Source organism: Nansenia antarctica (genome assembly GCF_963989245.1).
Source record: "Nansenia antarctica genome assembly, chromosome: 5".
Classification (NCBI taxonomy): Eukaryota; Metazoa; Chordata; class Actinopteri; order Argentiniformes; family Microstomatidae; genus Nansenia; species Nansenia antarctica.
The window spans coordinates 67,847,815-67,872,670 of NC_137690.1; the positions used below are offsets into that span (position 1 = coordinate 67,847,815).

At 43.1% G+C, this 24,856-nt stretch overlaps 2 protein-coding genes across 2 annotated transcripts in view; both read left to right on the plus strand.

Moving 5' to 3' along the window:
* The first annotated feature begins 1,133 nt into the window (after positions 1 to 1,133).
* On the plus strand, positions 1,134 to 14,020 carry LOC308157268 (mortality factor 4-like protein 1). Its single transcript, XM_080530801.1, has 13 exons — positions 1,134 to 1,237; positions 2,733 to 2,779; positions 2,890 to 2,957; positions 3,174 to 3,260; positions 3,411 to 3,449; positions 4,099 to 4,179; positions 4,281 to 4,306; positions 4,635 to 4,723; positions 4,938 to 5,039; positions 5,964 to 6,052; positions 6,784 to 6,956; positions 11,804 to 11,888; positions 13,401 to 14,020. Exons 1-13 carry the CDS (start codon positions 1,198 to 1,200, stop codon positions 13,483 to 13,485), a joined length of 1,011 nt encoding a protein of 336 aa, XP_080386927.1. The 5' UTR covers positions 1,134 to 1,197; the 3' UTR covers positions 13,486 to 14,020.
* A 2,845-nt stretch (positions 14,021 to 16,865) lies between these two features.
* Positions 16,866 to 24,856, plus strand: part of uacab (uveal autoantigen with coiled-coil domains and ankyrin repeats b) — a gene marked incomplete at both ends in the record, with an annotated part of 64,824 nt that continues 56,833 nt past the window's right edge. Inside the window, one exon of the mRNA XM_080531876.1 lies at positions 16,866 to 16,913. Within this exon, the coding sequence (XP_080388002.1) occupies positions 16,866 to 16,913 (48 nt within the window). The remainder of the gene's footprint in view (positions 16,914 to 24,856) is intronic.

Genomic DNA, 24,856 nt, shown 5'->3' on the forward strand with positions numbered 1-24,856 from the left:
ATATTTAATGATAAAAATAGGGAATGAAACAAAATAAATGAATGGGAGGAATGTGGGGAGTGTATGGTGTGCTGGTTGTTCTGTTTGTGGGATGTGTATTTACTCTATGTGTAATGACAGGCGGGTTGTGTCTCTTGACTATGTATAAGCGTTTATGCTATGTGTGATGTGATATGTGAATGGCGAGTCCAATGCGTGCCAATGTGAGCTGGGCTGTTAGATTAGTTCATCATCATCACTTTCGTGCGTCACAGCTTGGGAATCGTCATCGTTCTGGCACTGGCTGCTGCACATGTCGGTACAGGCTAAGTTCTTAGCTCTGCATGAACATCTGCCAGAAGAACAGTCAGTTTTGCATTTGCATTGTACCATCTCAATGATGGACTTTGGGGCTGGGAGGACGTCTGTGGTTGTTGGTTTAAGCATGCCATCCTCATGTTTGGAGAACCAATTTTGCAGGGGATCCAATTAGCCTATGGATCCTGCAGAGCAATGGCTGCCTGTGCCCATATACTTTTTTTTTTTAAGAAGAAGAATACAAAAAATTGCTTTGTAACTCCAACCATTGGATTCATTGACCCTGAAAATGTAGGTTTAGCAGTTAAAATCAATGTTCTATCTTATTTAGAAGCCAAGATATTACAAAACGTGTGTATTATGGCGGCCATTTTGTAAATGCCAAGATGGCCGCCTTTCAGACATCTGTGCAAATGGAAACATATATTTTCTGATTCCTCATACAATGCCCTTTCCAAAAATGTATAGATTAGCAAATCCCCCAAAAATTCCCACGAAAGTGTAAATTGAAACATAGTGAACCTGACTATACGGTGACCAGACATCCCAAGCCCTTTAGCTATCATGGGCCATAGCATATAATTCTGATGCCCAAAAGTATGTCATTGTTATACATATGATATATATGTTACTATATATATGATATATATGTTACTATACATATTATGTTATGTTAAGGGCACTGGGGGCACAGAATACAAATAAGGTGTTGATGGCAGGCAGGCCCAAAAAAGGCCTCAAATTGCCCTTCCTGCAATGGGTGTCACGTGACCGACCCAGCAGCTCTGCGTCGCTCCAGTGACGCAGTCCGGCGGCCCTCACCGTGTTGTGTCTGGAACAAATGGAGGCTGGCAATGCACGGCAATGATCGTTCAGAGATCCGAACAGTTGAGTCTGTGAATGGCGCCAAAACAGGACCCTAAACCTAAATTTCAAGAAGGTAAATATAATGCCTAGACATGTCACGTACTAACGCTGACATGGAAACAGCGATAGAATCTGTCTCTTTCTGTCCTTCTGTGTTGCTGTTAGTAACGGGTGAGCTGGCGGGAGGCTAGCAGCTACACTAGCTTAGTTAGTGATCAGATCACAGTTAGTGTAGCTAGTACCATTGTAACTACTACTCTTGCTTAATGACATCTAATTATTTGTTTGGCCAGCTTTACTAACAGCTAGTGTAGCTAGCCTTCCTGCAGGGTGCTGGTCCTTCCTCCAGATCACATACTAACAGCTAGTGTAGCTAGTCCAGATCACATACTAACAGCTAGTGTAGCTAGTCCAGATCACATACTAACAGCTAGTCCAGATCACATACTAACAGCTAGTCCAGATCACATACTAACAGCTAGTGTAGCTAGTCCAGATCACATACTAACAGCTAGTCCAGATCACATAGTAACAGCTAGTGTAGCTAGTCCAGATCACATACTAACAGCTAGTCCAGATCACATACTAACAGCTAGTTCAGATCACATACTAACAGCTAGTCCAGATCACATACTAACAGCTAGTGTAGCTAGTCCAGATCACATACTAACAGCTAGTGTAGCTAGTCCAGATCACATACTAACAGCTAGTGTAGCTAGTCCAGATCACATACTAACAGCTAGTGTAGCTAGTCCAGATCACATACTAACAGCTAGTCCAGATCACATAGTAACAGCTAGTGTAGCTAGTCCAGATCACATACTAACAGCTAGTCCAGATCACCTACTAACAGCTAGTCCAGATCACATAGTAACAGCTAGTGTAGCTAGTCCAGATCACATACTAACAGCTAGTCTAGATCACATAGTAACAGCTAGTGTAGCTAGTCCAGATCACATACTAACAGCTAGTCCAGATCACACACTAACAGCTAGTGTAGCTAGTCCAGATCACATACTAACAGCTAGTCCAGATCACATAGTAACAGCTAGTGTAGCTAGTCCAGATCACATAGTAACAGCTAGTGTAGCTAGTCCAGATCACATACTAACAGCTAGTCCAGATCACACACTAACAGCTAGTGTAGCTAGTCCAGATCACATAGTAACAGCTAGTGTAGCTAGTCCAGATCACACACTAACAGCTAGTGTAGCTAGTCCAGATCACATACTAACAGCTAGTCCAGATCACACACTAACAGCTAGTCCAGATCACACACTAACAGCTAGTGTAGCTAGTCCACTCCAGATCACATACTAACAGCTAGTGTAGCTCACTAATGTAAGTCACTTTGGATAAAAGCGTCAGCTAAATGGCATGTATAAATAACTAGCAAGAGAAACATCTAAATGCATTTTGATAAAATCTATAATGGTTTATTTTTATTTTTTATCATGAATAATGTCGAAGAGGCTGATGAATCATCTATTGACTCCCACTATTTTGTTTTTGCTAGTTAGTAGCTAACGCATATTCATTCAACATTGATTGGCCATTTCTGTTTTCAGGTGAAAGAGTCCTGTGTTTTCATGGGCCATTGCTTTACGAAGCAAAGGTAGGTTACAGTCATTTGAGATTGCAGCATTCGAAGTCAGTCAGCTCTAACAAAAACAATGACATTGCATATTATTAACATAAACATCATGTTAATATTTTGTTTTACAGTGTGTGAAAATCAATATCAAGGACAAGCAGATTAAATACTTCATTCATTATAGCGGATGGAACAAAAAGTGAGTTATTTTTGCCTGTTCTTTCTGTTCTTTCTGTTGCACAAAGGGGATGTATGGCATTTTTTTTAGGACCCGTGTATGAAGTGAAATCAGTATCATCCTAACTCCTCAATTGTTTTAGTCCCACTCCCAGTGAAGATCTACAGATTTAACCTTTGTTTAACAAGAATGAATGTGTGGAACTATGCTGTTCTTTATCTGATCTCTCTGTTTCAGCTGGGATGAATGGGTCCCTGAGAGCAGGGTTCTCAAATATGTGGACAGCAACCTCGCGAAACAAAAAGAGCTTCAAAAGGCTAATCAGTAAGTTCCTATTAATATGTCCCAAGTTGGGGTTTGGAGAAACTATCGCTGGAATGGTCATACTGTATCTGTCAACATTAATTTATACAACCTGCCTGCAAATGAAAGCTGTTCAAAAGTGAGATTAAATACGAATCAATTTCTCCCCAGAAATGGCGATGATGACTCGAAGATGGGCGAACATAAAAAGTGAGTTCCACTTAGTTTATTATTATTGTTTATGATTAGAATATGTGTACTAAAGCATCTCTCATACATGTACAGTACTTATTGCCCATATTGCTTTTCCACAATAGAACTTAGCAGTAAAGAAGGTAAATACACACTATAAGCGACAATACATAATATAGGCCTGCATGCAGTGAAAGAGATAAAAGAAGCTATAACAACATTCTGAAGCACTGGCGGACTCAGGGGGGGGGGGGGGGGCAGGGGGGTCGACTGCCCCTCCTGGTGCCCCCACGGTTGAAAAACGTCTCTCTTAAGTGCCCTTTTGAGTGGCAAAAATTCCCTTTTGAGTGGCGAAAATGAGAGGACGTGCCCTATTGGTGCCCCTCCAATGGTCTAAACTTGACCATGTGCCCCCACAGTTGAAAAACGTCACACTAAAGTGCCCTTTTGAGTGGCAAAATTAGAGGATGTGCCCTATTGGCTGCCCTTCCAATGGTCTAAACTTGACCATGTGCACTGATGGGGTCCCATGTTGTCCAGTAGGTGACCTTTTTTTTGTATTTTCGCCCCTGCCCTTCAAACAGCCTGAGTCCGCCACTGTTCTGAAGGACTTTTCTTGTTGATTATTGACTGTGTGTAATGTTGTATGATCTCTTCTCTCTTCCAGGGAGCATTTTGCTGAGGGGAAGATGAGGGGTGTAGCACCGAGCAAGAAGATAGCTGCTGTGCAGCAGAAAAATGTTGATTTGTGAGTTTCTTCATGATTTTCTTTTCCGCAAGTAGTCTAGAAAGTTACCAAATAAATCGAACGAGCCCTCTAAATGTATCTTTATTTTATTTTCATTCCAGGAAAGCGAAAAAGACCAAACCGAAGAGTAAGTCAAAATGTTGTCCGTTTTTTAAACTCATTTAGATTTCTTGCATGGAACAGTATGTGTTTGCCATCGGTTGAGTTTGTTTTGCTTGTTAGCTGCAGTTGAAATCAGAAGTTTACATACACCGTAGCCAAATACATTTAAACGTTTTTTCACAATTCCTGACATTTAATCCTAGTAAACATTCCCCGTCTTAGGATAGGATCACTACTTTGTTTTAAGAATGTGAAATGTCCGAAAAATAGTAGAATGATTTATTTATTTCAGCTTTTCTTTCTTTCGTCACATTCCTAGTGGGTCTACTATATGTTGTGTGTTTCTTGTCCAGCACCAGGGGCGGGTGAAGGCACCAGCACAGGAGAGATGCCACAGCCACCACGAAAGAAGAGGGCTCGTGTCGACCCAACCGTGGAAAGTGTACGTGTATGACTCATACCCTCACTGTGTGTTATCCTCAGATACATCCACTACCCACTGAGAATGGATTCATCTCTCAAATATGTGACTTTTTTAGTTTGTTTGCCCAATTACTTTTTCTTATTATTTCCACAATAAGATGCAATGTAACACCCTGTGTGTAAGAGATCCTGTGGTTTATGTTTGTTTGTTTGTTTGTTTGTGTTGTAACCAGGAGGAGACGTTCACCAACCGTGTGGAGGTGAAGGTGAAGATCGCTGAGGAGTTGAAGCCCTGGCTGGTGGACGACTGGGACCTGATCACCAGGCAGAAACAGGTGGGGGTGAGGGATGGGCCGTCCAAGCCAGGCCTGGGGCACTACCTTTAGGCATAGGCTACACGGCGCCGGATTTGTCTGAAACGGTGAAGATTTGATATCGTTTGCACGTCACGGCTACGCGACTCCGCCGAATCCGTGAGCTCATACGATAACGCTGCGAGGGTGTTTTCATTTAATTTTTGGAGTCGAGGGGTCGGCGATAAGGTGCGTTTTTCCGATAACGATGACGCGGACACCCACAAATGTATTGTGGTTTACTTAATACTGTTCAGCACTTGGTTACATTCAATGCATGACTTGTCAGTCCCTCCAGAAAAACGTGATTCTGCGGTCGTATAATTCAATGCATAATCAGCTAAATGGCGCATGATTATGCAAGGTCACATAATGAAAGAGATGGAGCATATTCACCGCAATAAAATATTGCATGTTAACTTGACATCAGGTCACACTGTTCTGTTGTCCTTCTGTGGACGGGCGAGGGGGATGACGTTTGGCGTCGTGTATGCTGTGACGTTTGTCGGGCTGATGATCAATGTTCAAATACTGAAACATTGAAAAAAAGTACGTAGCCCATCTTCTTTCCCCCAGAATGACATTTCCAAACTTCAAGTATGGGGTGAATATATCTTAAACATCCATAATGTATTTTGAAAATGGCGGTAGAAAACTACATGCAGATACATTATGCAATCGTTGCTTGGAGAGATGTGAACGTTTATGGCCATCCATCGGCAAGGCATATGAGAAAAAGTTTTTGCGAGATTGCAATTGCGTTTGGTCGTCGTTTTGTCGCGGTGTCGCCTCATTTGAAACATTTTAAAGTGTTCAACGCATCTTGAAGGGTCAATGTGTATGTAGTAACTTTGTGAAATGGGAAAACACTTCTCTGAGTTGCCTGTTGATCCTCTTATTTTGCAGCTTTTTCACCTGCCTGCTAAGAAGAATGTTGAGGCTGTCTTGGAGGACTATGCAAATTACAAGAAATCAAGAGGAACCTCAGACAACAAGTAAGCAAAACGACACCTCATAAGGCAGTTAATAACACGGTTAATTAATAATAAGGTCAGATAATAATAAGGGTTAGTGTTAGGGTCAGGGTCAGGGTCAGGGTCCAGCAGTGGAGGCTGGTGGAGGTAGAAATCGGAGGACGGGCTCATTGTGATGCGTGGAACGGAATGAGGAATGTTATCAAACACGTTTGATATGATCCCTCATCCAATACCATGCATTACAATGAAGAATGGTATCAAACACATGAATCTGATACCATTCCTCCTTCCATCCCATGCATTACAATGAGCCCGTCTTCAGATCTCGACCTTCACCAGCCTCCCCTGTTCAACTATTACAGCAGTTAAACTCTTTGTTTGTTTTAACCATGATGCCATTTTCAACCCATAATCTCAAGTACTGAACTGAACACTTTCCAACTTGCCTCTGTTTCGCATCATTGACCTTGAATCGTACCACATTTCTTTCCCTCCAAACTGTCATTTAATGTCGTTTAACTTTCAAGTTAAGAATGTTCTCATTTCACCTTTTCACTCTTGGGGGATCACCTCATTCTTACCGCCAGCTTTAACACTATCTTTATTTTTGAGCTACAAGTCAATTGTTCAAAAAGAAAAATTGTGAGATATATAGAATAGAATAGAATGTGAATGTCAAGTACTGAACTGAACACTTTCCAACTACCACAGCCTCTGTTTTGCATCATTGACCTTGCTCCTCCTCTCAGGGAGTATGCGGTGAATGAAGTGGTAGCAGGGATCAGGGAGTACTTCAACGTGATGCTCGGCACCCAGTTGCTCTACAAGTTTGAGAGGCCCCAGTATGCTGAGATCCTGGCCGACCACCCTGACGCCCCCATGTCTCAGGTCTACGGGGCTCCACACCTGCTCCGGCTCTTTGGTACGTAAGCGTACTGCGGCTGCCGCTTCATTCTCCACCCTCCCTCCTCCAAGTGTGCACTTGTTCACTCGCCCCCCGCGTGCTCTTAAAAGAGTTGAATTGGTTTGATTACGGGCTTGATGTATGTTTTTTTCTATTTTCATTGTTACCACAGTCCTTTCCCATAAGGCTGAGATAACTCACAACATTGTGAGACCAAGTGTAATGTTTTTAGTCTGTGCTAAATAGAATCGTTTTCTATTGAGTGTGTCGCTCCTCTTCTACAGACACGCTACATAGAGTAGTACCAGTAGTACACAGTGGTAGGGAATGTGAACTCTGCAATGTGCTTAAGCACTGTGTTTCAAGTGAACACCTGTATCTCCTAGAACACATCAGCGTCTCAGCGTTCTCACTGAGAAAGAATGAAAACAATACTACACTACATACATGTGAAGCATCTTACATAAGATGTACCCTCTTTGCTCGTAGCCAATCAGCCAATTTCATGCATAGAAACATTCTCTGACATATAAATATAGACTGCAGTGTACCATGTGACCGTGGAAGCGCGACTTCTGACACAATGTTGTGCTGTTCACAAATGCAGCCGGAGGATACGTGGATATGTCATGCAATTCTCCAATTTCGATATCTTTCAATGCTGTGTATGCTCCCGTTCGCGCTCCCTTTGATCTCCTCTCTGGGTGCCAAAGCCCAGCGTGTGACAGGCACTTTCCTATCTCACCGTTGGCCTGCTTTGTAAAAAGCCCATGTAAGCTTTTTCATTTGGAAAAAAGCCCCCTGCACTTATGGCCGTCTATCAAGTCGCCCAGCCTACTGGATCAGCACAACCAATGGCAGTTGGTGGTGCACGTGCTGAGCTGCAGTGATAACAAGGGAATGTACCAGCACGCAGCAGACTCCTGCCAGTACCCTGTAGATGGGGCGGCTGTGGCGCAGGAGGTAGAGCTGCCGTCTACTGATCGCAATGTTGGCAGGTCGGCGGTTCGAGCCCCCGGCTGTCCTTGGGCAAGACACTGAACCCCAAATTGCTCCCAGTGAGTGGGCCGGCGCCTTGCATGTTAGCTTGCTGCCATTGGTGTGTGAATGTGTGTGTGTGAATGGGTGAAGGAGAGGCCGTTGTAAAGCGCTTTGGATAAAGTCGCTGTATAAGTCAGTCCATTTACCATTTAGATTGGGGAGGATCTACGAGTGGAGAGAATTATAAAAGTGATGGAAAAAATTGTTTTGACTCACCCTAACTGCATAACGTTTGGTGATGATAGGCTTATGAACATATTACATAGCACATTTGTGCAGGCACTCCTTGAGGTTTTCTGTGGAACCTTGCTATTGATTTTTCCTTTCCTTTTTTTCATCATTATGAATGAATGTCATTGCACTGTTAAATGTTATTGTTTGATTGTTGTGTTAATGAGGAGTTGCTTACCCTAAAGCATTTAATTGCTTGCATATTTTGTAAATGACTATTACAATTTTATTTTAATTGGATAGTTGGGGAAAATCCCTATCAGTGATGTAGCCAATTAGGCCTATGCTGCATATGTTAGTATAATTCCTTGCATGGAATAGGCTACGCAGTCTCCAATTAAGCAATTAATTGGCGTCGGATCCTGTGTGACCAAAGCAAAACAATCAAAAGGTTGACTGCAGGCAGAAAATAAGCTAATCAAAAACAACATTTCCCAAGGTTAATTTCATGTGCTCAACAGTATGCTCATATGCTTGCTCAATGGGGCACATTGAAATAATGAAACATGCACCACTTCCATACCCTCAGCGTTGTGGCTTGGTATCTTAGTGAGAAATTATACGGCTGCTTAAAAAAACCATGCTGTAGAATTGCATGAAATGCACTTAGAAAAGAGCACATTTTCCTGGGAGAGGACTCCCAGACCATCAGCCCAAATTAGGGCTATTAGTTTTTGCGCCAATGGATCTGTATTACAACAACCATCTCAGTTCTCTCCGCTTCCATCTGGCAGACGGAACTGACGCATCCAGACCCGGACCAACAGGTTTCAGAATAGCTTCTACCCTCAGGCCATGAGACTGTTCCATTAACACCCCCCTCCCCCCCAAGTTGACATTGTCTCTCTCGACTCTGCACTCGACACTTTTACTCTCTCTCCTGCTGCTCTATGTATATGTCATTGTTTTATTAGTGTTCCTACTATTACTACGTAGTAGGAACAGTATTGTTATTGGTGGTTTACTTCTTGTTATTCTTTTCCTGGCTTTGGTCAAATAGCTAAAAAAGTCCCTGACCATAAATGCTAGGAATTTGCATGCCACAACTGGAGAGCATGGCAGAAAGAATGACCATGATTAGACCATAGGTGGTGCTATAATAACCAAAAGTAAATAATTAACTTCAGAATGCTGGCATTTCCACCCCGTTGAATGAAAATGTATGAAACTTGGTACATATGTGTCTTTCCTCATGGGGAACATATTTGCCTCAAGAACCCATAAGGTGGGGCGCTTAGGTGGCGTAACGGGTTAAGCGTCGACCATGTAACCGCAGGGTTCCCGGTTCGATTCCGACCACGGACATGTCCTGCATGTCATCCCTTCTCTCTCTCTCTCTCTCTCTCTCTCTCTCTCTCTCTCTCTCTCTCTCTCTCTCTCTCTCTCTCTCTCTCTCTCTCTCACCCATCCTTCCTGTCAAAACCTCTAATATCTCTATCACAATAAAAGGAAAAATATGACTGGGACTCAGAAAAATAAAATAAATAAATAAATAAAAAGAACCCATAAGGTCTGCCATGATGGATTTTTCTGCAGGTGCAAAATTTTGCCAAACTTATAAGAATTCAAATAAAATCAACTGTAAGTCAGATTGGTCCGCAATTGTCTATGAACATGTGTGGTGCACGTCTCTCTTTTGGATGTTAAAGGATAAGAGGTCCATTTAAAATTTGATTTTCCCAGAATTTTCAAATGCTTGGAGAATTTGCCCTGCTACGTCAATATTTATGGCAGTCGATAGGCTGATAGAGGGCACTACAATGTGTTACTGTGTCGAAGCATTTGAAGATATCAGAAAAAACATGGACATTACAGATGTTTGAAATTTTCTATGTTTGAAATGTTTGAAACTTTCGAGGCGTCTGTGACGTAATGACGCTTCACGAACTATGCCGTGTTGGGGTCCTTGAATTTGAGGGAATTGAGTCTTGAAAGTCCTTGAAAGGTGCTTGAATTGGATGTTTCAGAAGGTGTGGGAACCCTGTTAGTTATTCAGGCCAGGTTGTGTTTCTTTCCTCATGTGTTCCGGGGCCGTGGTGGTGCCCCTCAGGTCGACCCCGTCTCTGGTGCTCTGCACCGCCTCCTGATTTACAAATGAACCGCTGATCCACAACGACTCAACTCTGTCAATCCAGAAGCCTGTCGTGTGGAAAACAAGTTAGATTGATTGAAGGAACAATTGAAGTGTTGGCTGAACAGCTCGATAGTCTGTTGAATGCCATTGGTATTAGGCCAGCGTTGATGTGTCTCAGAGTGTGTCTTTAATCAGATGATGTGTGTGTGTGGAGGCCTATTGTTGTGCCAACAGGTGGTCTGGTGCACGGGATCCGATGCTTTAATCAGTATTTTTTTCTAGCTGGGATGATCATGTAGTTCTTTCCCCTCATGGGAGGGTTAATGTGAAAACAATACTGTGCTTGGGTGAGGGTCATCCATTTTCACATTTTCAAGGTCCGATTTCCTCCGTCATAAATCGCGGCCCGGTCAGTCCCTTAGAAGTCTGTTGGTTTTTCCTGTTCTCCTGAACCAATGAGGCGTGAAGATGGAGTGTAATGTGCACTATGTTGGGTGGCAGTGAGTCTAAAGCATCTGCCACTGCTGCAAATGGCACCTCAGGATCCCATCAGCTCGTTTTTTTAATGAAGGAAACCTTGAGCGGAGCTTTAAGGTAATGGCCTGCTGCCCACATCATCAGCGGTCGGCCTTCAGCCTGAGGAGATGATTGGCTGGGAGAGGTCGTGGTCAGGGACGCTCGTCTCGTTAATGAGGCATGTTAAAGAGAGGATAATGGGAGAACGACAATTTAGAACGTGTTGGCTTAGCTCCTGTGAGCAATGTTGCCTGCAACTTAGTGTTTATATACCGTACTATATACACACACACACACACACACACACTCACTCACTCACTCACTCACTCACTCACTCACTCACTCACTCTCAGTACTTTATTACCTGAGCACTTTCTCATTTATTCAGGTGATGTAATGGTGTGGGGATTATTTCCGTGGCACACTTAGGGTCCGTTAATACCAATCAATCATCGCTTCATCCCCCCCCATTAATCCTTGTTTCTTACTTAATCTTTAATTCATATCTTCTAGCACAATGACTGCCAATGGCCCCTTACCCCAGCATGGATTACTTTTTCTTGCTACGAGTAATGGATATCTGATTCACCTACTTAGACAAATGTATTATAAGTCGCTTTGGGTACGGGGCGTCTGCTAAATGCTAAAGTGACACACTGTGCACACACAGTTTTCACAGTATCATATTTGATGCACCATGTCACAAAGCATTCATTCTTTGACAATGTCACAAAGCCACATTCTTCAGTGGCGGAGTCAATGCCTGAAATATATACATGAATTAAATTGATTAATTTCATAACATATATATTAACATGATTAATTTCATCAACATGTAAAGAATGCATTGTTTCTAAAAGCATTTATTGTGGCACTTATGCTGTGATGTGGTTTTCAGAACAATCCAGCCATACCGTTATACCATACCTTTATAGAGAGAGCATTCATTTCATTGACCTCAACTCCAGTCTTGTTCATCCTTGTTCCTGTGTGTTTTGTACAGTGCGTATAGGAGCCATGTTGGCCTACACCCCTCTGGATGAGAAGAGTTTGGCTCTACTGCTCAACTACCTGCAGGACTTCCTCAAGTAAGAAGCTTTCCCTGTGTCCATCCCTGAATGGAACGTTAAGGTCTTTGCACATTGATGCGTTTTTTTCGTATGCGTATTTTTAAATCCTTCATCCCAAAAATCCTGTTATACACAGAGACCTTGCACACTGATGTCCGATGCGTTTTATTAGAGTCCGATGTGTTTTTGTATTATATTGATGTTGCAAAATGTCCCAATATGCAAAATGTAGTCATCAAGCAGTGAGGACGATGTTGTACTCCTGTCACTTCTTGAGAATAGAAAAAGAAACACCCATAACCATGCTGAATTATGTACCTATATGATGCATGCCGAAAAGAATTATGACGGACGAATATTTCGGATTAGATGTGCAAACATGAGAGAACATGAGTTCTAATGTTTTTTTTTTTTTTTTTTTTTTTTTTTTTACGGACGTAAAAAACGCATCAATGTTCCTAATGTGACCCTAACGTCATATCCACACATTGCAACCTCACTGTGGAAAAATGTTGCCTACTGACTGTAAAATGTATGCATCTTTCTCAGGATTCAGTCTGCGCTGAGCTACACCATCAGACGTGACAATTTGATAGAGACTTACTAAGTGGCATATGTAGAAACTGAGGGCCTAACTATCTGTTTCCCCTTTCATACTTAAAATGTCTTGCTGCATGGGTAGAGTTTTGCAAACCTAAACTGTTGCACAGTGTTGTAAAATGAAGCTGTTGCAAAATGAAATGTTTCATTATGTGCTCTTCATCAACCATATCACAATTACTGGTAAATTGGCATAGCGTCCAACCATGCAGACAACAAATTGATTTGGATTTTCTCATAAATGAAGCTTCTTATCTTAAATGTGACAGATGTTTATGACGGCACTTCATTAAAGGATATGTTCCGCATATGTTAGTTATTTTTTAACCGTATCATAATTTTGGATAGGGGGATGTACTACAAACACTTTTTTGGTGAATTAATTTGTTATTCATAAACTTCCTGGCACCAGTGAGTGACAGCAGGCTACAACGGAAGTAATGCAGGCAATCCTGCAACCGTGAACAAAGGCGAAAGAAAGTTTCAGAATATGTCCTTTTCGAAACTGCAAAGCTCCCAATTTAGTGATGGAGGGCCCAGTTCAAAACTTTTAAATCTGGATCAGAATGATCCCGATTTATTTTTCTCTCTCATCCAGGATCAGATCTATCTGGCTGATTTAGGGGAAATCAGCCAGCTCTATCTGATCCTGGATCAGAGAAAACAATCGGGATCGTGTCATACATAAGAAATTGTGTCGGATTCGAAATTGGATTCCACCCTCAGTGTCCCAACCGAAGCTCCGTCAGAGTTACCGTTTTTCAAGATCAGGGTCTGTCGTTTTTTCATTATTCTTCAGCCTGTGAAATATTTATTTATATATAGTCCCTGTACTTCTAACTCAGATCAGCCCATTATCCTTCATGAATGTACCTTGGTGTCAGTCTTTCTCTGGACAGTGATTGACAGGTGTTTTTTCTTCTCTCCTAGGTATCTGGTTAAGTACTCATCTACGCTCTTTAGTGCCACTGACTACGAGGTGGCGCCCCCAGAATACCACCGGAAAGCCGTGTGAGCGCTTTGAGGGAGCGACCCCTCTTCTTCTGAGGAAACGCCACGGTGTCTCCCAGACACAGACCACATGTATAGTAATTATTACAACCCTTTTGGGGGGTGGAGAAAAAAAAGCCGGACTCAGATTTTTCACTTGAACTCTCTTCAGAAAGTCGCTGGAGTTGTTATGGCTCTGAGAGAGGTGGCCTCGGAAACACAAGTTCACGCTGGAGGAGCTTTTAAGCTGTAACCTGTGTTTTTATTTTATTTTTATTTCGCTTTTTATTTTTTAAAAACCTGTCATATAAAACGAAAACAAGACAGGACGGTTTCTCTCAGTAACAATTACTATTTTTCATGAGCAGCTCTTTAATGTTTTCTGTGCATTCCATCAGATCTTGTTTAATTCTCTTCTGTCACGTGTAAAGACATCGACAGCGTTGCATGTGTTTATTTATGGGTTTTTGTTCACATAAAACTACATGTGCTATGTTATGCTGACCACAATTTGGTGGATACATACTGTGTATTAGTTGGTTATCATTTTGTAATAAAGATGTTTCTACACAGTTTCGGCATTAAATCTCTGTTATCAAGCCGGTTTCGACTCATAACCTCTAGCGTGTTCTTTTCAATCTTTCTGCAACTCATTTATAAAACTCATTATATAAAATGCCCCTTTTAGGAAAGCGTGTAACTATCTAGGATGCATTGGACAGTTGATTGACGGGTTTCCAAGTGTGAATGCTCGCCAGTGAATGTTAATGGTGTCTTATAGTTATTCCATGTGGAATTTGGGCCTTTGGTATTAAACCTTAAACATGTCGTTTTGCTCTTTGCTGCTCTCTTGGCGAGCATTTTAAAACGTACAATCTGCAATATTCTTCTTTTTTTTAATAGTGGCAAATGTGTGCATATCCAGGTAAACAAACAAAACGTGCAAATGGTATGTAAAGGCCAGTGTTCGACCAAGACATCAGATCACTACTAATTTATCATGCCCATTTAGCACTATTTGAAAGGTCAAATCTACATCCTGGACCTTTAAAATAGAAAATATTGATCAAAGAAGACCCAATAAGCCTGAGAAGTCGACACAGAATTAGCCGAATGGTTTGCTTTACAGAAACGGGAGTTTAAGTTAAAAAGAATCAACCGATGATCCCTGATAATGAGATCGGCATGTTAGGCTGCTGACATTCACCAACGCCTGTTGGCCTGATATAATCAGTGGACTAAACAAAAGGGGTCAGATGGGAAAACCGTCCCTGTGCTTCACTCTCATCACTCTGACATGCCCGTTGGCAGCTCTGCAATACTATGAGGGATCCATGGCAACATGGTTGCTATGGAGACTTTGAGAGCTAGAGCCATAGAAAGAGAACACATCTAGGCTGCTACCACACAGCCCAGAGTTACAAACATAATTTATGTAGTTAGATTTCGAATGCTTTCAGAGACATAAGCGGCATGTTCTGTGGTCGGCACAATGTAATGGGAGGGCATATTATCCTAAATTGAACAAGACAAGGTTTCTGAGTAATTGTCTGTACCGGTAATATAAAGTCACAGGTGCATTACCAATAGGGGTAGCCTATTAGCAGTCTCACTAAGGCAGACTCCATTTAAAAGAGACACGATTCTGAGTTCTAAAATGAGGGTATTAGGGGAGCATGTGTTTTTGTTTTTATTCTAAACGTATTCTCTTTTTTTTTTTGTGATGTGTCTCTACACTTTGCTACAGTATTAACCAGACAATATTTTTTCATGGAGAACTGTCCCGCCTGTGAACAAACTCCCTGGTGTTTTCTTTGTCTGCATGTAGGGGACCAGCAGGGGGCATCATTCTCTTTTCTTGTGTTGGCCTTGGTTGAGTTGAATAGTCAGACAGAAAATACTACTGTTTTTTAGCAGCTCTTCAGGGATATGTTATTCAAATGATTTTTTTGTTTACATTTATATCCTCCATCTTATTTTTCTATTCATGTTATAATCAAGTAGGTCTTTACATTACATTTTTGTTTGTTTTGCTTTTGTACATTGTACATTTTTTGTTTAAATAAATAGAAATCTATGTCCCATGTGTCTTTGGTCAGGCCTAGATGCTTGCCTTGTATGAACACAAAACATTCCAGATACCATCCTTCCTTTTCTTTTATGATGTCAGTTCTTCATGTCTAATGCAATTATATGAGTATATAATGTCACTATTATCCATTTACAGTTTCAAAATAAATACAGGACATTTTAATATGGCACATTTATGGAGACCAGATCTCCACAATATGTTTTAGTTTTGATTCTTGTAAAATGTACACTCACTGAGCACTTTAGGACCACTACACTAATACTGGTTAGAGCCTCCCTTTGCTCTCAGAACAGCCTCAATTCTTCGTGGCATCGATTCCACAAGATGTTGAAAACATTCCTTTGAGATTCTGCTCCATGATGACATGATTGCATCACACAATTCCGGCATTTTTCAGGTGCACTTTCAATCTGTGAATCTCCCGTTCTACCACATCCCAAGGGTGTTCCATTGGATTCAGATCCGGTGACTGGGAAGGCCACTGAAGAACACTGAACTCATTGTCATGTTCATGAAGCTAGTTTGAGGCGACTTTCGCTTTGTGACATGGTGCATTATCATGCTGGAAGTAGCCATTAGAAGATGGGTACATTGTGGCCATGATGGGATGTGGCACATGGTCAGCAGCAACACTACTCAAATAAGCTGTGGCATTCCAGCAATGATTGATTGGTATTAACAGACCCAAAATGTGCCAAGAAAACATTCCCCACACACCCTTACACCACCTGAATGAATGAGAAAGTGTACAGGTGTTCCTAATAAAGTGTTTGGGGAGTGTATGTAGGCAGACCTTGGACATAGGGTTAGGCCTATAGCCTACAGTAGTCAATGCCTGGAGATGATAATCTGTGTAGGATAACATGGAGTTTGGTGAGACAGAAATGATAGGCTGTCCGTGCTTGATATGCCATTTTCCACCCAGGTTGAATGGGATCCTTCTCCTCTCAGGTGAGGCCATACGTCACTTCACCCAGGTTGTGCATGTGGGTTGTCCCAGGATGTCCCCAAGAACTCCAAAGTACCCGATGCCACTAACAAACCAGGAAGTCCCTCCTTTCAGTCACAGCCGATTGGTAGAAACACAAAGAGTGACGCGCGTATTTCACTTTCATTGGTTGAGAAGATGGTCAATCTGAATCAGGGCTCGTAATGTGCTGTAGGCGTCAGGTGAAATCGTCGGGAGTTTCTGAGGGGGAAAAAAGTTGTTTCGTCTGACTTAACACAGCGTTAGGCGACTAAATTCGATCATATTTATTTAGCTTTTAGGTTTAAGTTAATAAACATTTAGCCCTACCAAGTAACCCGCAACAATGAAGAGTCTTAAGTATCGTCTGAAAAAGCATGAAGTGACCATCACAGTAAGTTGAATTATGTATTTTTTTGGGGGTGGATATACAAATACCATTTAGGATAGAGTAGGCTATAACTGTTCTGTCTTTCAAGTGATTTGATGAATACTAGGCTTTAACCCCCCCCCCCCCTCTTTCTAGTACCCATTACGAGTTCCCTAGTATCCAGGCTGAGGCTATCCTGCATTTCAGCTATCCCAGATTTTTCATAATCTATAGACATTCATTCTTTGAAACAAAAACGCTGGACGCACATGCTGTCAATCAAAGACATCCGTTCTAATTCACCAGTTCGTGATCTTAGAATGATAAGGTTCTATCTCCGTTTAGAATGATAAGGTTCTATCTCCGTTTAGGGCAGTTCAGAGATATTGAGCGTCAACGTTTTGACATTCCATTATGTTTTGTGAGATGGAACCTTTGTATTTTATGAATTACTAACTCAGAAATGTCAACATTTAAAAAAATAACACCACACACAGGCATTAATAAACACCTAATGGATCAGATTATGTAAAAAAAACTCAATTTTGACAAAAATGGAGATAGAACCTTATAATTCTAACGTCACGCAGTGTCCGACTACTGATAAACGCCTCGACGTGCAGTGGACGGACACACGGTCACACGGGCGCTCAATAGCGCCGACCGCTCTATGCAATATGGAGGGCATTTCAAATCAGTGCTATAGGTTAATACGTTTCATTCACTTTCATTATCAGGCAAAAAGGCGGCACTTCAGAGCGAGCCTTGTCTGGACCTGAATATTTCTAGGTGATCTTAGGCCTTCGTTTTTAGAATTATAATAAATAGAAACAGAAGGATTTCTCCAGGGGGGGCTTGACTTGAGCCTCAGGGGTGGTAAGGCAGTATAACAGGCTACATGACCTGCAGGCTGCACAGTTACAGACATGACAAACACAGTTTATTTGGTTAAAATACTGTTAAAGGCACAACCTGTCATTTAAACGACAACAAAACGGGCTCCCTGACACTTTTGGGGGGAGGGATGGGGCTGGACAAATGGGGCTGGACAGAGCTATGGGTGTAAGTTCTGACCATCCATGAGATCAAAATGCTAACCACCGTTTAACCATGTTTTGAATCTATACAGTGTTTGTTTACAATTATCATCTTGTTTGTTGTTCTAAAGGGGTGTGACACTTGAACTAAGCTCATGAGGTGTTTATAAATGATATTCTTCAAGAATCAATGGCTAGTCTATCATTAATAATAAAAAATAAAAAAACACATTGATGAACCAATAACAGATGGCCTCTTTAAAGGCTCTCTTGGTCCCAAGAGGTAACAACTGAAGCTTCAGGAGGCATTGTAACATGCATGAACTTCTCATTCTTGATAATAGCCCACAGAAGGTTATGTCTTGCTTTGACATGTTGTTAGAATTCCAGAGAGGTGGTTATGGTTGGTGGCAGCGTCCATCGCGGAAATGTCAGTTGCATGTATTGTATTTGAAGCTACGTTACTCACACAAATGTAAACGCCCCCTCATGTAGGCTATCTGTCAATGCAAGGGAGACTTTGACATCTGTCTCGATTCTAGACAATTCTGCTGCACAGTTCATCGTCTACTACTGCTTGTGGATGTATGAATCTCAATGATATAAATGAATGTTAAAACTCCTAACCTCTGTCTGTTTTGGGTGAGTTTTGTATGTTGCTGACTATAAAGTGTAGAAGTAGGAGGGTAAGCTGTGTCCTAGAACTGTGCCTAAGGGTGGAACCTTCACCTTGTTGCTGTGAATGTTGTTAGTTATGATCATTCTGGTTGGACTCGCCGGTTCAGGAATCACGATGAGCTGTGGGTGGTTGGTTGGCAGGGAGAGAAATCTCTTTCTCCCCACAGCGATTACCATGATAAAGGCTGGAGGCCAAGAGCTGTTTGTGGGCCAGGGAAGAAAAGAGTTTTGGAATGCCATTAGTCAGAATTTGCCCCTCACTTTCTCAGAGAAGAGAAACTCACCGGTTGGTTCATAAGAAGAAGCAGCTGTTCGTTCAGAAACACAACCTCCAGAAAGGCTATAAATGCTTCATGTTCTCAACAAGAGGATTGTCGTGTTGTAGGCTAGGTGGTTCGTGCAAAAAAATGTCATTATTCAATGGGATTGACTTAATTCGCAGGCTGCAGCCAGTGAGGGAAAGACTATTGTCACCTGACTGGTGATTTCACGAGGGTCACGTTGCGGTGCCAGCATGTGTATGTAGGTGCTCCGGTGGCCTAGAAATGAGATGGGAGGATGATGGCAAACCCCATTGTTGCATTATGAACCTGGGGATTGTGGCCCCCAGGAGAGGTCTGTTAAACTGTGATAAGGAAAGAAGGAAGGATTAATCAGAACCGTTTAAAGGAGTAAGAGTTCGCTGCACGTACCAGATTGAACCATCATCCTCTTTCTAATTCCAAATGAACCCCTAGTCCCTAGGCTCCTGTCAGTAAGTCTGCAGTGTGTGTGGTATATTAAAGGTCATAGGGCTCGTTATCTCGAGCAGCCTCTCATTTCTACACAATTAACTTGGAGAGCCTAGGGGTTGATGTGGATTTGACCAATTTATCCTACTTATAATAATGATTTAGCCTAATAATCATAATAAACTTTATTCGTATAGCACTACAAAACACAGTTACAAAGTACTTTACAGAACATGATAGTTCAGGATAAAAACAACAACATAATTAAAACATAAGACAAATATTAAGGGGACAAGTGATAAGAGAGGAATAGATGTTTTTTTTTTTTTTTTTAAATTTGTTTTTCAGATTTTATCCCTTTTTCACCCAATTTGGTAGCCAATTGAACCCAACCTAGCATCCAATTATCCCCTGCCTATTGCATAGGATCCGCCGCACGACCCCGTGGCCGGCAGTCCCAGAAGAGGCCGCCAGGCAGACTAGCTGACTGGCTCCTCGAGCCCAGCACCGTTATTCCGGCACCCAGGGGGCGGTGTTGCGCGACGGAGCACAGAGGAATAGAAACTTGACAAACAAACGATTTACTATTAAAAAAAAAAGCCTTCCTGTAAACGTTTTGAGAATTAATTTAAAAGAAGGCACTGAGTTTACTAATGTAAGTTCTTCAGGTAGGCAGTTCCACAGCTGCGGGGCTCTAACGGAAAACGCCTGGTTTCCTTTCGTAACGAGGCGGGCTGTGGGAACAGTTAGCAGGGACCTGCCTGAGGAGCGCAGGCAGCGGCTAGGCTCAAGGGCGCGAGAACATCTGTGATGCAGGTAGGACCAAAGGTAGGGCTTTAAAAGTAATTAATAGAAGTTTATAATCAATTATTCTATACCTGACAGGTAGCCAGTGATGCCATGGGATGGGAGTGATATGGTCTTGTCTCTTGGAATTTGTAAAAAATCTGGCAGCCGAGTTTCGAACAAGCTGGAGACGGGAGATGGCCATTTGGCTGAGCCCCGAATACAGGGAATTACAATAATCCAGTCGTGACAATTAATCTATGGATAACTTCAAATTCCGCTTGAGACAAAAACATTTTTAACATGAGTGATTTTGTCTGTCACTACCAGTAGGAGGAACAACAAAGTTGGGTGTTGTCCGCATAACAGTGGAAATTAATGTATGATCTAACCCAAAGGAAGCATACAGATAGTAAATAATATCGGGCCAAGAATTGAGCCCTGGGGAACACCACATGAGAGGGGGGCTGGGGATGAGGACACTTGTTATGACTATCAGAAAACCTGAGGAATATGTGTTGGCATCAGGGTATGTATGGGTATGTATGGGTATGCTGAGGTATGCTGAGGTATGCTGATGACAGATTGGAAGGGATGTCCCTACTACTGGTGTACTCACAAGTGACACATGAGCCACCCGGCTCCCACGACCGGCCAGCTCCCACACCCTCCTATTACAATGTAGTGGCTGCTATTACAGGGACTACAGTAATTGTATAGGCTGCTATTACAGGGACTACAGTAATTGTATAGGCTGCTATTACATGGACTACAGTAATTTTATAGGCGTCTCTGAACACACCTAAAACCCCTTTGTGAAAGTCAACTTGAAACAGCCGTGAGTGCGATTGTACTGACGCAGTGAAATGTTTCAATAGTGGTTCAACAGCTGCGTGTGGGTGCGTGTGTGTGTGCGTGTGTGTGTACGTGTGTGTGTTTGTCTGTGCCTAGTGTATGTCTGCGTGCCTGTGCATGCATGCATGTGCGTGTGTTTGTGTGTGCACAGGGCTCTCGGAATGCCAACAATAGCTGAATCCTATCCAGACTGCAGTCACTTGAGGATCTCTTCCACTCTTTCATTGTGTAACTTTTTTTTTTTCTCCCACATTCCTCGTCCCCCCCCCCCCATTAAGTAAGATTTGAAGGATTTGTTTCACGTCTGTGGGGCAAAGGTAGCCGTAAGCCTCTCTTTCATTCTCCATCTGACAGAAATGCTGTTGTTTGAAATGTTAGGAGTGAAAGATAGAGCTCTGGACGTGAGGTTCTGTGATTTCTCTGTCGGTTGCAGACACAGATTCTCTTACCTGCCTTCTCTTACCTACCACGGTTCTCTTACCTGACCTTTACTCTGAAAGGTACCTCCTGCAGGGTTCCCACGGGGTCCTTGAAATCCTTGAAAGTTTGTGAATTTGAGAAAATTCACAAAAAGTTTTACTTAGCTCGTCAACTAGTTCTAGTCTCAAACTGTGCCGTGTTGGGTCCTTGAATTTGAGGGAGTTGAGTCTTGAAAGGTGCTTGAAAGGTGCTTGAATTTGATGTTTCAGAAGGTGTGGGAACCCTGCTCCTGAGTCCTGTCAAAAGAAGGTCAACGCAAAACCCCTCACGGTGCGTTGACTTATAGATTTGCTGATGCTGCTGTCCAGGGATGTTTTGAGTTAACTGGTTTATAAGGTTGAAGCCTGTCATGGTAGGTAAGGCAGTTACATGAGGGGTACATCAGTGATTGCTTTTTCTTCAAGCCCATGGGCAGCCATTGAAATGAGCCGTATGCTCCCAACTGATAGGCCTATCTATTTACACTGCCAAAGTGTTTTTGGCCTCTGGAAAAGTGCTTAACCCTAAAAAAATAAAAACTTATTTTTAAAAGTCAATTTCTTCCTTAGAGCAGGGAGTTTTAGTTACTTGTGGATAAGAACAGGCTGTTCGATGCAGTCATATCGATTTAACCTTTCTGTTTAGGTGCCTGACTGCCTCCTGCTCTGTTCTGCTTTGTCTTAGTGTGTCATGCTGACATGGAGCTACGGCAGCGGTATTGCAGTTTGTCCTCACACACTTCACAAATCACTGAGAATCACTGTGACAGGCCACTCTCAAGGGAGAGGGAGGGAGGGAGGGGGAGAGGTAGTAAGAGAGGTGGAGGGAGGGGGAGAGGCAGTAAGAGAGATGGAGAGGGAGGGAGGGAGGGAGGGAGGGGGAGAGAGAGCGGCAGGCAGACAGACAGACAGACAGACAGACAGGCAGGCAGGTTAGGTTAGGCTATGGAAGTCTGTGCGTAGATAAGGTCTTCTGTAATTACCTGCGACACCAGCCGTTTGGTGTTTGCACTGCTGATGACTAAATTAAAGGGGGGTGCATTCAATACCGCACCTTAGGCAGGCATGTTGGTTTTTAATGAATACGAACAGGCCTACCTAATGAGTGTGTGTACTCACGGCTTGGACTGCAGGGATAATCGGTAATCAAAGTCAGATTAATCACTGAATTCTCCGACATGTTTTCCACATTACTGACATGCAATGAATATGTGGTGTGGTGTGTCTGGCAACTTTGAACGTATGTTAGTAGTGTGTTTTCCGGAGCCTACTTCACTATACATATACTGATGAATGACAAACCATGTTTGCAACCATGAAGCACATTGTGTTTGCTTATTGCTTTTGTGATTGCTTTTGTTTTTCTGGAAATTATTGTAGTATTTGTGGTTAAAAAGTTATTTTTTAAGAGATTTTTCAGTTGGTGCTGGTAGATTCTTACCCCCCAACTAGGGTGGCAAAAGTCCCGTAAGTTTGGGAAACTTTCCGATAATTTCCATATAGAAATGTTTCCCCAAAAATGTGCAACCCTACTCCCAACTGCTTTTTAGATGTCCTCTGTGTCAATCCACTGATGAAAGACCTCAGGATTGGATAGTGGAGATTTCCACCTCTACCAGCCTCCACTGGTTTGAAGAGCAATTATGGGTAGCTCCGTCTTACCCACTGGTTTGTGTCCTATTGCTTAATGCACCTATCCAATCTTCTGTGATGTCCACAAATGGGTAAGGCTGGGGGTAGGAGACATTTCTTCCATTTCTTCCACTTCACATGTGTCAGCTGCTCTTAGGTCTAGTCATCAGGAAGTGCTGATAAGATTCTAACTAATATAGAATTGTGTTTCTGCTCCTTACACACAAACTCATAACCACACACAAATACACGTGCACACACATTTTTTTTGTGTGCTTGTATAATTTCTTGCCACCCCAGAGGGACAAAGGTTATACATTAGCATGGCTACAGCATCTCGCAGGCAGGTTTATAGAGGCAAGAAAGCTAATGTTTACCCATGTCTTTTTTTATTTTCCAATTTCCCCATCAATTACGTATGCATGGAATGTGTTGAATGAAGGTTTCATAATTAATTCCACATCGATGAGTGCCAGCAGAAGCTGGTATGACGGCTGAAACTGAGGCCAAAGGCCACTGCTTGGAGTGAGAGGGAGGGAGAGAGGAAAGGCGGGAGGGAGGGGGAGAGAGAGAGAGGGGGAGGGAGGGGGAGGGAGGGGGAGAGAGAGAGGGAGGGAGGGAGGGGGAGAGAGAGAGGGAGGGAGGGAGGGGGGGAGAGAGGGAGGGGGAGAGAGAGAGGGAGGGAGGGAGAAAGGGAGGGGGAGAGAGAGAGGGAGGGAGGGAGAAAGGGAGGGGGAGAGAGAGGGAGGGGGAGAGAGAGAGAGGGGGAGGGAGGGGGAGAGAGAGAGGGAGGGAGGGAGAAAGAAAGGGAGGGGGAGAGAGAGAGAGGGAGGGAGGGAGAAAGGGAGGGAGAGAGAGGGAGGGGGAGAGAGAGGGAGGGGGAGGGAGAGGGAGGGGGAGAGAGAGGGAGGGGGGGAGAGAGAGGGAGGGAGAGAGGGAGGGGGAGAGAGAGGGAGGGGGAGAGGGAGGGGGAGAGAGGGAGAGGGAGGGGGAGAGAGAGGGAGGGAGAGAGAGGGAGGGGGAGAGAGAGGGAGGGGGAGAGGGAGGGGGAGAGAGGGAGAGGGAGGGGGAGAGAGAGGGAGGGAGAGAGAGGGAGGGGGAGAGAGGGAGGGGGAGAGAGGGAGGGGGAGAGGGAGAGAGAGAGGGAGAGAGGGAGGGAGAGAGGAGGAGGGGGAGAGACTCATATTAGTATGCAGATTGCAGACTATGCACTGACTGTACCATAATCAGGGCAATTACCATGTGCTGCCTACTGGGCTGGTTCACTTTCTCAAACATTGAATTACTTTTTTTGCCCCCTAGTTGTTGAAATGATGTGATGAATGATAGAGGCATGCGGTGATTATATAACTGTAATGGGGAAAGTTGCATGAACAAGACCACTTTTATAACCTGAATGTGTCACATGACAATGTCGGCTTGCAAAGCCAGGAGCACCACTTGTGAAGGTGCAATGTAAATCAAATCAAATCAAATACATTTTTATTTGTATAGCGCATTTCTCACAGGATGTGACTCATGTGACGCATTTCTCACAGGATGATGACATGTGATGACAGATGACAGAGCCGCAAGCAGGCAAAGGTAAAAAACCTGTATACTATGCAGCCAGGAAAATTCCCTTGCAGCCCTCGACTCATAGAGTGACTACTACCAGTTTGCCTACCAGCACACAGCAGTGGCCCCCGGGGGGCCCCGGGGGGCCCCACACACCCGACCCGCCCCACCACCAGCACACCCGGCCCAGCCAAGCAAGCACAGACCATAATAGCCCCGCACCAGGCTAGCCA

Bases quoted from the DNA above. Each gene is read 5' to 3' on its own strand.
- LOC308157268 (XM_080530801.1), top strand. From the start codon at position 1,198: ATGGCGCCAAAACAGGACCCTAAACCTAAATTTCAAGAAG. The intron at 4,180-4,280 runs GTGAGTTTCTTC...TTTTCATTCCAG, and splicing joins CAGCAGAAAAATGTTGATTT to GAAAGCGAAAAAGACCAAAC. The intron at 6,957-11,803 runs GTACGTAAGCGT...TGTTTTGTACAG, and splicing joins ACACCTGCTCCGGCTCTTTG to TGCGTATAGGAGCCATGTTG.